This window comes from Mandrillus leucophaeus, unplaced genomic scaffold (genome assembly GCF_000951045.1).
Source record: "Mandrillus leucophaeus isolate KB7577 unplaced genomic scaffold, Mleu.le_1.0 Scaffold105, whole genome shotgun sequence".
Lineage (NCBI taxonomy): Eukaryota > Metazoa > Chordata > Mammalia > Primates > Cercopithecidae > Mandrillus > Mandrillus leucophaeus.
In genome coordinates this window covers 699,152-712,365 of record NW_012098654.1, presented here as the reverse complement: position 1 = coordinate 712,365, position 13,214 = coordinate 699,152, and the positions used below count along the sequence as shown (strand labels likewise).

The following is a 13,214-nucleotide window of genomic DNA, read 5'->3' as shown; positions in this document are numbered from 1 at the left end:
CGCCCACGCCCACTGCGGTCAGCCCAGGGCCTTTGCTTCAGCCCCAGATGATCTCAGGACCAGTGCTGGGCAGGTGACTGAACCTCCGCAGGCCACTGTGAAGTGTGGGGGTTAGGGCACATTTTAGTGCGAAAGTTTTCCGCTCCAGTTTGATCCTTTTGCCTCTCCTGGGGCCTTATGTGAGGCGTGGCCTCAGCACAGACCCACACAACTTTCAGAAGGCTCTGGAACATGGCACCCACCTCACTTCTGCTGCTGCCCCGTGACCTCCTTCTCCCGGCCTCAGCTGATTCACCTGCATGAGTGCAGGGGCCCGGTAAGCCCCGCGCCAGCCGAGAGGACAGCATGGCATGGGCCAGAGCGTCTGGAAGGAGGGTACTGTTTGGCCTGCTGTCCAGCCGGAGGGGCAGGATGGGCCCCAGGGCGGAAGTCAGTTGAAAGGCCCTCTGCAGCCTTCTGGAAGTTGTCTGCCATGCAGTGCTGAGGGCCACAGCTTCGTGACGCACTGATGTGGGGGCTGCAGACAGGCAGGCTGGAGATGCCTCTTGGCTGTGGCTGTCTTGAGCCGTCGCCAGGCTGTTGCCCCAAGTCCCCTCTCCGAGCCGCCTCAGTGATGCTGTCGCTGGACGGTCCCTCGCCCCTTTGCACTTAGGAGGAAGCATGGGGCAAGGCTTTCCATGGTGGTGGCCGCCGCTCCCCACCCGCAGGACCTGCCTGACCCCCAGGCACGGTGTGCAGACGGGCCTGGGGTCCTTGCGTGGGCCCCATTCCTCTCGAAGAAGCCTCAGGAGCAGAGATAGCCATTCTTGACTGTGTTCAAGCCGGGCCAGGACAAGAAGAGAGGTGTGGTCCCAGGATGTAGGACAGAGAGAGAGGTCCCCACGTGGGGCCTTTGTCATGGGCAGGGCCCTAGGGTCTCTGCTGCCTCAACATCCTGGACACCCCGTTGCCACAGGCTCCTGCAGGCAGGGAGGGGCTGCACCTACTCCCAGAGAATTTCAGGAGCAAAAGAGTGGGCGGAAGCAGTGTGCGGTGGCCGCGCGCAGCCTCTGTGCACTCGCCCTGGGATGGGCACTGCCTCACCAGTGTGCGGGCTCTTACATCTGCTTCCTTTGTTTGTTTGGCCAAGATTGAACTTTTGGAATAATGTTTTAATTGCTGACTAATTTAGGAAATTCAGCTGTTACTGGAGTGCAGGAGGTTGACGGTGTGTTCCTGGAAGGGCTTGGTGAGCCGCCTGCCGCGTTTGGCCATTAGTGAGGGAAGCCCTGCCCCCCTCCCGCCCCCACCTTGCTGCCAGCCCACAGGCGTGAGTCATGGACTAGAATATTCATGAGGCTCAGAATCCAGTGTCCTGCTCTCTGTTCCTTTTGCCTGCGTTTAGCGGGAGTCAGTCTTGTGATGGGAAAATACGTGCATCCTGAAGCTGCTCCTGTCCCCTCATTGGTTAGTGCCTGGGAACATCCAGTGGCTGGTGAGTCCCATGTGCCTAGAACCCGAGGCATGGGTACCGAGAAGGAGCTTGGCGCAGATGAGAGCATGCAGCCTTCTCCTCCAGCCTGGCTCTTGCCTTCCCTCTGCCTGAGCCCAGAGTCTTTCTCCAGCCACCTTTCATGTTTCTGCCCTGCACGTATCTCTGAAAGATCCACTGTGTCCAGACAGTCACACACTGGCCCTTCTGAGCAGCACTGGTAGGCAGCTCTTCTGATGCCACCTCAGCCTAACGGGCTGCAGGGGGTTAAAAAAAACCCACCTGGGCACAGTGAGCTGCTCATGTTCTCCCCATGAAGGTTTACAGAAGGCTGTGCTCAGAGCCAGGCCTGGGGGGCATACAACAGAGTGTGGGGTGGAGCCTTGGGGCCTCTCTGTCCCCTCTGCTGTCAGATTTGTGACATGGACAGAGTGAGCACTGCCAGGAGGGTGGCTGTACCAGGAGAAGCCCGTGGGTGGGATTTCCAGAGGGTTCAGTGAATCGAGGGAGCATCCCAGCTAGACCGAGGGCGCTGCGGAAGGTGAGCGAGAAGCCTGTCGGGGAGGCCTGTAAGAGTTGTTGGGCTCACATGAGGTCCTGGCCATGGGACTTGGAGTGTTTCAGCAGGGCAAGCTCATGCCTGGAGTATCCGGGGGCTGGAGGCCGCCCACTTGGCGCTCTCAGCAAGGGGTGTGGAGTGCCCTGGCAAAGGCCCTTTGCGGCCAGACACACGTCTGAGCCCTGCCAGCAAAGGTACAGGAAGAAACAGGCCCTGGGCCCCACATGGTGGTAGAAATGATGCAGAGGCTTCCCTGCCTATGTGTGCAGAATCAGAAGCAAGTCCCCAGCGTGGCCATAGAGCTGGCCCATCTCCAGGGGGATGGCCAAGCCTAGGTGTGCTGGACACTCCCATCTCACCTTTGTCACTGTTGCAGGCTCCTGTTCAGACCCTCCATGGTCTGAGCCCTCGAATTTGTTGGGGATAGATGATGCCAGTGTTGATTGACCAGAAGTACTGGTTTTGAATCGTTAACATAAAGACCATCCCTATTTAGAATTAAGGCTTTTTGATCTGATGTTCATTTGTTTGATCATCCATCCATCCATCCGTCTGTCTGTCCGTCCATCCATCCATCCATCCATCCATCCATCCATCCATCCATCCGTCCGTCCAGCAAATGCCTCCTGTGCCCCTGCTGTGTCCAGGCGCAGTGCTGGCCTCCAGCAGGACAGGAAGGGCTCCACAGGGCATAGCACAGAGTGGGCACTCGCAGAGCAGAGGTGTGCCGTGAGCATGTGGCTTCTGGCCCACAGTGGGCACTCAGCAGGTGGCAGCTGTGATCATTATTGGTGTAGGCTGGGGACTGCCATGTCCACACTCCCAGCACAGGAGCCTTGAGCCGAGCGTGCCGGGACCGCGGCACTCCGTGCCTGCAAGAGGGGCTCCTGAGAGGCTACCACCCAGGCCCCAGTCCCGACGCCTCTTCTCCCCTCTGTGGCGACGATCTCCCTGCCTCTGGCAGCAGCCTCCCGTTGGCCTTTACACCTCCTTTCTTGGCCCCACTCGGGGGCAGTTCTTTTGGGGTCTGAGCAGGTGCTGCTGGGTGAGGGGAGCCCCTGGTGAGGGTGTTTATGACTCTCCATGATGATCTCATTATTTGAGATTTCCGGCTGCTTTCTGCTGGAGGCTGGTGCAGTCCTGGGTGGGTGTGGCGGAGGAGGTAATTAACCCAGGCCTGCAGCTGCTGGGAGAGGCCGCAGCGGATGGCAGACAGGCTTCGCTAAGGCAAGGTCCTCAGGTGCAGTGAGACCCTGGGACACAGGTGCTTGTGAGGCTGGTGGTCCTGGCGCTAAGCTCACCATTGCTGGCTTCATGTGCAGGGCCCCTCGCCTGGCCATGCTGAGTGTCCTCAATAATGAGATGTTTTCATTGCTTTTGTGATTATCCCAAGACCCCTCTTGTCTCCTGTTATAACAGGGAGAGGGCATGCTACATGGCTTCCTAATTAAGAAAGTCTGTGTCCCTCAGGCTTACAGGAAGTTGTTATATCACCACTGGAAACGCTTTTTGTACCATTCATTAATTACAAAAAGAACAAGCAATTGATTTTACCGAGGGTGGAACTTAGTCACTCGTCCTCCATACCACGTTCCAAATGTGTGTTCTCCAAGCACAGAAAATGCAAAGTGGAAAACATTTGGTTTGCAGCATTCGGCTCTGAAAGCCACAGGCTTCCCCTCCAGTGGAAGAGAGCCCAGAAGGCAGCAGTTGGCAGGAAGCACCAAGCGGAGGGAGGAAAAAGACGCAGACCCCAGGCCCAGGCAGCCACCAGGCTGCAGGGGAGTCAGGGGCTTGGTGCTGAGTGCCAGGCGGTGCTCCCTGAGCACCAGGGAGGGAGTGTACTGTCAACCTGCTACCCTGGGACCCTCCCCACACTTCTGTCCCCATGGGTGGTCATGATACCCTAAAGGCCCTGCTGCCTTAAGGCGACCCCAGGCCATCTAGCCCTCCTTTGGGGCAGCGACTCACCAGCAGGGCAGTCCTTGGAGAAGTCCCCAGGCTGCACTTGGCCTCAGGTATTTGTGAGGACAGCAGGACCGCCACGCAGACACACATGCATGCACCAGGGACTGCAGACACATGTGCACACACAGGTGGGAGCTCACGTGCGCCAGCACCACAGGAAGCACTTTGCCATGTCACTTTGTTGAGTTCCTGCTTCCAGGTGAACAAGCCTGGCCCTGGGCCACACAGCTGGGCCCATGGGACTCAGAGTCCTGCTCCTGGCCGTGCTGCCCCATCCTTTCCATCAGGCAGGTGCCCGGGATACACGGTGGTCATGTGCCCTGAGTTTCCCTTTGCCACCTCATCTTTTCTCTCTGGCATATTCTTGGGGAGCCCCAGAGGCTCAGAGGAGCCTGCCTGAGGCCACAAGTGCGTGCCCGGCAGCTGGCACCACTGGCCAGTACCCCAGAGGCTCAAGTCCTTCCCCCACCAGCAGCCTCGGGGACTTGAGAGAGACATCTGTCTTCCCACAGAGCTCAGAGCGTTCTCTCCTCCTCCCCCCACCCCCAACCCTTCATTAAAAACAGCAGCAGCCAACGTATGCATTTATTTACTTTGCTGGGTGGAGGGAGATGACTGCGAGGAGGCAGCAGTTGGGCCCTGGGTGGGGCCTTGTGCTGGAGACATCTGTCTTGCTCTGTCAGCTTCTCACCCAGCGGGACGAGGTGGCCCCTTTGTCACTCGGGTAGGAGAACTATTTAGCAGAGCCACGGCCTGGGGAGGCTGGCTGCCCATCAGCAGTGAGCCAGTAACCTCCTACCATGGGACAGACACCGCCCTGCCTCCCTTTGTTCCACCTCCCTCTGGGTGGTGAGCCTGGGTCCTCAGGCACCTGGGACGTCCCTGCCCTTGACTGCCATCTTCATAAACTTCCACCCTGGAAGGATGCCCCGGGCACTCAGGGAGGAAGGCCGTGCCTTGGGAGGGCAGCGCTCATGGGTGGGTGCTCCATCCAGTGACACTGAGGCTCCTGGGCTGGTCTGGACTCCGTCTCAGAGCCTGGAACATCCAGCACATAGCACCATCCCCGGAGACGGGAAGAGCAATGGGGCCCGCACAGGCTCTCAGGCTCCCACACATCCATCCATCATCAGACAGCATTCACTTTGTCTGAGGGCAGAGCCTGGCTGATGAGTTTGCTGCAAATATTAAACAGCAGGACCACATCAGATCCACCTTGTGGCCCATTGCTGGGCACCGGCTTCTCCCTCTGCCTGGAGCTGACCCTGAGAATGACCTGCACACGGGTTCGTGCCCGCCTCAGGCTGCGTATTAACTGACCTCGTGAGAGAAGCAGCCACAGCCTTCAGCTTGTGGCATTGGGAATGCTTGATGGGGGGTGGGAGCAGCTGCAGTGGTTTCAGATAATATGGCTGAGGGCAGGGCAGGGCCCCTGCCTGGGGGAGGCCAAGCTCAGCAAGAGGGCCAGGGTGAGGTGAGGGGAGGCAGGGAAGCCCCTGACCCTGGTTCACCGTGAACACCCTGCAGGTCCATCGCCTTCCTCACTTCCCATGCACGAGTCCCACCCCTAAAAGCCCCTCAGCATAGGATGACCTGGAGGGCAGCCTCCATGCCCAGGTTTAAATGGAGGCTCTCCCCTTACCCGCTCTGCCACTTTGGGCAAGTTACTCAGCCTCTCTGCTTCACTTCCTCATTGGTAAAAGTGGAACAGTCATCATTTCCGTGCTGCTTGGTGGGGTTGTCAGGAAGACCCTGGTACGCACAGCCTGCCGCACCGTAAGCATGGGTCGCGCAGAGAATATCCCCTTATCGCTCTAGTCCCTGCCCCGGGTGCACAGCCCATGTAGGGGCAAAGGGGCGGGAGGGCTCTCGTCTGCAGTGCCTTCTGCAGGCCCAGAGTTGGGTGGTCCTCCCACGTCCTCGGTGGCTGGGGGGCTGTGGTCACATCTCTGGTAAAGATGCCGAGAGCTGTGGGAAGTTACTCATATTCCACTGCCAGGTGGTCATGGAGGCCAGATCGTTAGGGGACACCGCTGTGTGTGGCTGGCAGAGGTGAGGACTGGGCTATCTGAAGCGCTAGAGGTTTTCTCAGCTCTTGGGCGCAGATCTCCCTGCCATTCGGGCCGTGCTGCATGCGTGGGGCCTAGGGCCCGTCACACACCTATGAACTGGACCAGAACATTTCGAGCATGGTCCTGAGTTAGCTCTTAGCGCCTCTTGGCGGGGAGTGGGGAAAATCGCGCCTGTGCACGGCCCGGACGGCTCCGTCAGCTCTGCCCGCAGCCCACCACTTGTAAAGCCAGGACCCCGTCTCTTTGGGGCCTGGAGATCACTGGTGCCCGGGGAAGAAAGGAGGGGCTGGTTTTCCTAGATCTAGGTCTAGTTAGCTTTTTGCTTTTCTAGCTTTTTAATTATAGAAAAAGTCAAATTATGCAAAAGTAAAGAGAAGAAAGAATTTCTGTGTCGTTATTAGCTTGGGGCCAGTCTCATGCGTTGACAGCCCTGACCACTCCCCCACCACAGAGAGCTCTCACCTATGGAGGTTTCCTCTTTTAACAGCTTTATTGAGACGTAATTACATGCCGTCCTGTTCACCCACTTACAGGATACAATTCAGCAGGTGTTCGTCTATTCACAGAGGTGGACATCCCCCACCACAGTCTATTTCGAAACATTTTATCACCCCAAAAAGAAGCACCACTCTGTAGCTGCCACTGGTCCCCCAGCCCCAGGCAACCGCAAATCCACTTTCTGCCTCTGTGTATATGTCTCTCCTGGACATCTCGTATAAATGGGTGATAGGCAGCTCCCTGTGACCGGCTGCTTTCACCCTGTAGTTTTTAATGCCTGGTTGAACATAGGCTGCAGGGAGAAATTTGGTCCCCACAACCCTGCCGTGAGGTGGACATTGGCCCATTTTACAAAACAGGAGTCGATGTGAGTCAGTGGTGAATCAGGATTCACACCCAGCTCCAGGGTTGAGGATGCTGGGCTGGTTTCCAGGTAGAATGAAGAGACCATCCCAGGAAGGGTGCACAGCATGGTCGGGTCCCAGGGCGGGCAAGCCTCTGCCTGAAGCAGCCCGTCCCAGAGGCCGGGCAGAGCTTGGTTCCTTATGAAAGGGGTCCCTGGCCAGCTCAGTTTGAGAAATGCAAAAGTTAAACAGACTTGAGACGTTTCAGAACCTTCATCCCAGTGTACATTGTTTATTGTAAGAGGCCATTTAGTGCATAGATCCCCAAACCTGCCTGGCACAGACCATCAGAGAGGCTTCAACTCCCAGTGGAGTTGGGGAGGGAGCCCAGAGGATCTGTAGACACAGACAAGCAGCGAGGCAGGCACCTCCCGACCTGGCAGCCCTTCCTTTCTCAGCCCCTCTCCAGGGCCCTGGCCTTGGACGGGCCATTCCCACCGGTCTCCCAGGGCACCTGTGGTAACAGCTCCCAAGCTGGTGGCATTGGCTCCACAGAGCCATTTGCCACCTCTCTTCCCTTGGCCCCTCCTGGTCCTCTGGTCCCTGAGAGCATTTGGCTGGGGACTCAGGCACTTGGGGAACAAGTTTCTCACCAGTCTCCCACATCTGCACGTTCCCAGGAAGTTCCCTCGTCGGGCCAGACCTGGCTCCTGTGGGCTGGGCGGGGGCTCCAGCTATGTCCCTTCTCACTCCAGCTGCCTCTCCTGGGCCAGGCTCACTCTCTCCTGCTTTCAAGGATTCTTTTTCTTTCCAAGCTCTTTGCCGTCTTTCCTCTCTGTGGAGGGCAGATACTCCACCAGCTAGAGGGAGGACCCGAGCCGAGGGGCCAGGCTTTCAGACTGGGAGGCGCCTGGGTGTGGTCCAGCCTGCCCATCCCCAGCTCTCCTGCTCCCAGGGCTGCCACAGCCACTCCAATGCCAGCAGAACCCAGTACCAACCCCACCAGGCCCTGCTGCCTCATCGCCCAGCTCTGGGACCCCACCCCCACCCCACAGCACTTGCTCTGCCTACTACAGGGTCTCCAAGGTAGGCAGGAAGCCAGGCTGTGGGCAGCTGCTCCTCTGCTGAGCCTTGGCCTTGGCCGCTGCAGGTGGACAGGAAGCTGCAGCTTCCCTCCGTATCACCAAGCAATTCCACAGGGGAAGGGGAGGACAAGGCCCCTATATCCCATCCTGGTGGCTTTGACCTTGCATTCTTGGCCATTTCAGATGTCCCCCGTTTGGGGCAGGAGCAGACGGAGAGGGGGCAGGGCCCTGCTACACAGGTGTGGTCCGTGGGCCACAGCTTGTGTCACCTGGGATCCTGTTAGAAGTGAGTCTCAGCTCCCAGACCCACTGGATCAGAATCTGCATTTACAAGACTGGCAGATGACTCAGATGCACTTAAAAGTTCGAGAAGCCCTGATCTAGCACATTCTGCCTCCGTGTGCACAGAAGTCTTCAGCTGTGCCCAGCAGGATGTAGCCATGTATGTCTTCAGGGGACCTTGTCATCTGCAGGGGCTGGGCTCTGTGCCCTCCAGGCCCAGGAATCTCAGGGGTCTTGCCCACTTAGAAGTGCTGCTAGAACTGAGAAAGAACATTTCGTTTTCCCTGGGCTGTTTCAGGTCAAATTGCATAGCCTCAAATTTTATTTTTAAAAGTCAGCCAGAGATCAAACCGTAGCAGCGGGAGGGACTTCTTCAATAAAGTGTCTTGGAAAAGCAGTTTTCCTGTGTACACCGAAGACTCTTCAAAGGGGGACCAGGACCGCTGCAAGGAGCGCCACCTATTTCTTTAAATACCCGAAGATTCTATTGGCTCCAGGCTGGCGAGGTTTTGACAGTTTACACCTGGTGACATTTAGAGACCGATTTTGGAGAGAGCTGAGGGGAGGAGGCATTTGGTATAACTTGACATTACATCCTCTGACTGACTGCGCTCTCTCTTGCCAATATACCATTTGTCTATAAAACACTTAGGCCCAAAAATAGCTGTACAGTTTGGTGTCATTGTGGCTGAAATGAAGGGCAACTGCCCCATCTCTGTGGCTTTCAGACACCCTCAAAATGTCGCGATGAAATGTCCCAGAGGAATTAGCACAGCTCATGAAACCCGACTTCTCAGCCAGGGTGGGGCCAGTCAGAACATGGTGTTGAGACACATGGGACCTCAGAAGTGACCACCTAATACTCCAGGGGTGGCACCTGCCCAGGGGCCACAAGACTTAGAGTGAAAGGGGGTGCCGTTCGTAATCGCAGCCGGTCAGCAGGCACGAACCAGGACTGTCCTGGGCAGAACCCAGTCTTTGGCCAAATCCCACCTGTTCAGTTGGCTCTGCCCCCAGAGCAATGAGATGGGGTCCCTGGGGTCCAAGGTGCTGCCTCCTGAGTGCACGGTCCAGAGCATGGTGACAGGGCTCCCTCCCCACAAAGCAGACCTATTGCTCCCAGTACAGGCTGGGGCCTTCTCAAGGCCACAGGCAGCACAGCGTCTGCCCACTTCTCTTTGGGGCAATGACCGTGTGCAGCTGGCTTTCCCCGCTTCTCTCTGGGGCAGTGGCCATGTGCAGCTGCTTTTCCCTGGGAGTGCAGCGAATACGGGGTCCTCTTCCTTTCCACTTATGTTCAGCTCCCGTGTTTCATTACCAAGTGCATTTTCCACCAAAGTCCAGTAGCAAACAGGCCCTGGGCTTGGAGTTCACCTGCTGTGAAAGGTGGGGTGAGGGTGTCACAGGGCTCAGCAGGTCCACTGACTGCTTCTGACCCGCCATGACCTTAGTGTCCCCGCCGTGGAGCTCTGCCACCCGTAGCTCCTGTGACCCTCAAAGCATCTCGGCTGAGCATATTCAGCCCAGTCAGTGGGCCCATCAGCAAGGTGGGACATGAGCCCCATGCCTGGTACCTGGCAGTCCCAGGAGGCCAGTGGAGCCGAGGCGTGGTACTCTGCACCCACCAGGACTGGGGCCCCAGGCGAGGTCACAAGGCCACGGCACTGGTTCTTCAGTGACCCTAACCTGCCTGTCTCTGTGTGGTCCACAGCCCGAGACCGAGGACGAGAAGAAGCGCTTTGAGGAAGGCAAAGGGCGGTACCTGCAGATGAAGGCGAAGCGACAGGGCCACACGGAGCCTCAGCCCTAGACTCCCTCCTCCTGCCGCTGGGGCCTCGAGTAGCCATGGCAACGGGCCCAGTGTCCAGTCACTTAGAAGTTCCCCCCTTGGCCAAAAACCCGATTCACATTGAGAGCTGGTATTGTCTGAAGTTTTCGTATCACAGTGTTAACCTGTACTCTCTCCTGCAAACCAACACACCAAAGCTTTATTTATATCATTCCAGTGTCAATGCTACACAGTGTTGTCCCGAGCGCCGGGAGGCATTCCGCAGAAACCCTTGGGAATGCTTCCGAGCACGCTGTAGGGTGTGAGAAGAACCCAGCACCACTAATAAAGCTGCTGCTTGGCTGGACCCACGCGTCCTGGGTAGTCATTTGTCTTGGGGGGCTGCTTTCCCAGGGGGTGTGGGATGTGGGGGCTCCCACGGACAGTCTCAGCCCTCCCAGCACCGGTGTGTGCCCTAGAACCTTAGGCACAGCCACACCAACTGGTGTCCAGCTGGTGACTCGCTGGCTATGAATGCCCATTTCCCATGGGGCCCTGGTTTGGTGTCCTGGCCCCAGATACCCCAGCTCCCTGGACCTCACAGGCAGCCCTGATGCTGGGAGGATGTGGGCTGAGGGCCACACTGCCTGGTGGGAGTGCCAGCACCCCACAACCCCACTGGCTTGCAGAGGATGCCGGCTCTGAGCCTGTGTGGCTTTCCTATGAACAGGGTGGGGCTGCTTGGAAAGACTCAGAGGTGATGGTGTGGGAAGAGCCGAATGTGGCCTGGCTCAGCATGTGGGAGCCCCAACCTGACCCAGCCTCTTGCTAGAAACTGCCCAGACACCCCAACATCCTGTGTGAAGGAGCCCCCCAGCTGGCACCAGGACCCTGTGCCTGACATGGAAACTCCCCTAGCCACTCAGGCAGGAGGCTGCCGGGATGGCTTATAGGGCAGGGGTCTGAGGGACAGCACGAATATGTGTCAGTGCCATCGGTGTGAAGCTGTGGGCATACGTGTCACTGACATATCTATGCATGTGTGTGTGCATCTGTCTCTGCATATCTGTGAGCACGTGTGTGGTGAGGGTATCAGTGCAGCACGGTTTATCTGTGCATCTGGCCCTGCCAAGGCCACTACAGGGGCCAGGACCCCACCTGCATCCACTGCTGAAAAGGAGGCTCCAACCAAGCATGCCCAGAGGTGGCATCTGGGAGAATGTTCCCGACTCAGTCTGTCCCTGAAGCCCCAACATCTGTCCTCCCGCCTGGAGAAGACCGGCCCATCAACAGCTGCAGTCTCGCACAAGGCTCCCTCTGGCCCCTGGAGAGTGAGGACTTGGCTCCAGATGTGCAGAAACACCAGCCAAGAGCTTGGGAATCTGTCCCAGGCCCCAGTCACGGCTGACGGGCTTATTTCCTGTCTGGGAGGGGGTTGGGGGTGGGAGGGACAAGCTCAGCCACATGAAGCTTCTGCCACCCCACCCTGCCCCTTGGCCCCCTGGGGCTGGCCTCAGCCAGCCTCGGCCCCCAGCTCCACCCATGACCCATGCCAGAATGGTGCCCTGGGTTCAGAGCGATGAGGAGGCCACCCTTCCCAGCAAGCAGAAGGCCCAGGGCTGGCCACAGTGGGACCTGAGCCCAGGGGCTCACTGAGGGGACCAGGTCCTCAAAGCACCCACATCCTTCACTTGAAGGTGGGCCCCACATCAGACTCCCTAGTTCAGTCCTGGCTCAGCCACTCATCCGTGTGGCTTTGGGCAAACCAGGCACCTAAAAACCGCCTCCCAGGGGCACCCAGCCCTTTGCAACAGACCTCAGCACAGCACGAAATAAGCCAGGGCCCCAGGGCAGCCATCAGAGGCCATCTCCCACCTGCCCCAGAGACAGCTGAGGCCGGGCAGAGGCACTGGTGCAGGCAGTGGGTCAGCTGGGCTGGCTGAGGGGAGCCAGGCCCAGACAGAGGCATGGCTCTCCATGGCCGTGTGTGCAATCTTAACTGTGGTGTTTCTAAGTGGCATGGCTCTCGGTGGCCATAATTAAGTGTGGCGTTTCTACCGTTTCAGCCCGAGTCACAGGCGAGACATTTAGAAACACCACCCTTGATTACAGCTGCCCTGTGCCAGCCTCCCACTGCTGGTGGCCTATTTATAACCAGGGCCACCTGGAGGGGGAGCCAACCTGTCCACAGAGGGCTCACTGGGGGCACTGAGGGCCCTGGCTGTCCCAGAAACCCAGGAGTATAGGTGTGCATGGCCCCGGGTTCCTCCTTGCCCAGCCCCACAGTTATTGTGGGGCCTTTCTCTACAAACACTTCTTTTGTCTCATGGGACAGACCCTGAGGCCCATCCTGGGCCCCCTAAAAGCTGTTCAGGGACCTGGGGTGTGGGGACAGTTTAGGCAGGTGCAGGCTGTGGAGCAGCCCTGGCCAGACTGGGCAAGCTCCAAGCATCTGTTTTGGCTGCAATCGGTTTGGGTCTCCTGGTCAGGTGCCCACTTTCCTCCAGACACAGGGGTGTCTAGTCACGGATGTGTCCCAGAGGCATGGAAGGACACTATGCCAGGCAGCCCCGGAGGCCTTGTGCCCATTGTGTGTGTGGTCAGGGGCTTTCTATAAGAGACAGGCACGATCCTCAGGAGGCGTCTCAGGGCTCCCATCAAGGAGCAGAAACGGTTCCCCCTGCATGGGGCCAGCTGAGGCTGTCAGTCTATGGGAGACAGTCTGTGCTCTATGAGGAGTGGTGATGGCATGAGGGCTTGGGAGGGAGGGGCGGAGGGGCGGGAAGGACGGGAGGAGAGGAGACGGAGAAGGGTTCAGGCGCTGGGCTGCAGGCACTGGCCTCTCCCGGCTGGGCGGTGGTGCTCAGAGTTTCAGAACATTTCTGAGCCTGTAGGGGTGGCGGGGACCACTCGGCAGCCCGGTGGCCCATCCACTTTATTCCCTCAATGGACCCCCCAGGTCCAGGGAGCAGCGTGAATCGGTAACTGGCCCAACCTTGCCCCTCGCTGCCCCTGATCCAGACTGATTCCCAGTTCCTAGAAGCCGCTGGCCGTTGGTCCCGTGTCCTCTCCACGCCCCGCCCCGATTGTTCATCTTAGATGCGGCTTCCTCCGAGAAGGCCTCCCTGAGCCCCAGCCCTGGCCCCAGGTTCTCAGTGTCCATTTCT

The 13,214-nt window shown here is 58.3% G+C and overlaps 1 protein-coding gene across 3 annotated transcripts in view; it reads left to right on the top strand.

The window, feature by feature from the left end:
• Positions 1-10,414, top strand: part of ACOT7 (acyl-CoA thioesterase 7) — a 148,835-nt gene extending 138,421 nt beyond the window's left edge. For all 3 annotated transcript variants that reach the window (XM_011981204.1, XM_011981211.1, XM_011981219.1), the window contains one exon: positions 9,991-10,414. In XM_011981204.1, the coding sequence (XP_011836594.1) occupies positions 9,991-10,089 (99 nt within the window). In that variant the 3' untranslated portion in view covers positions 10,090-10,414. The remainder of the gene's footprint in view (positions 1-9,990) is intronic.
• The last annotated feature ends 2,800 nt before the right edge of the window (positions 10,415-13,214 follow it).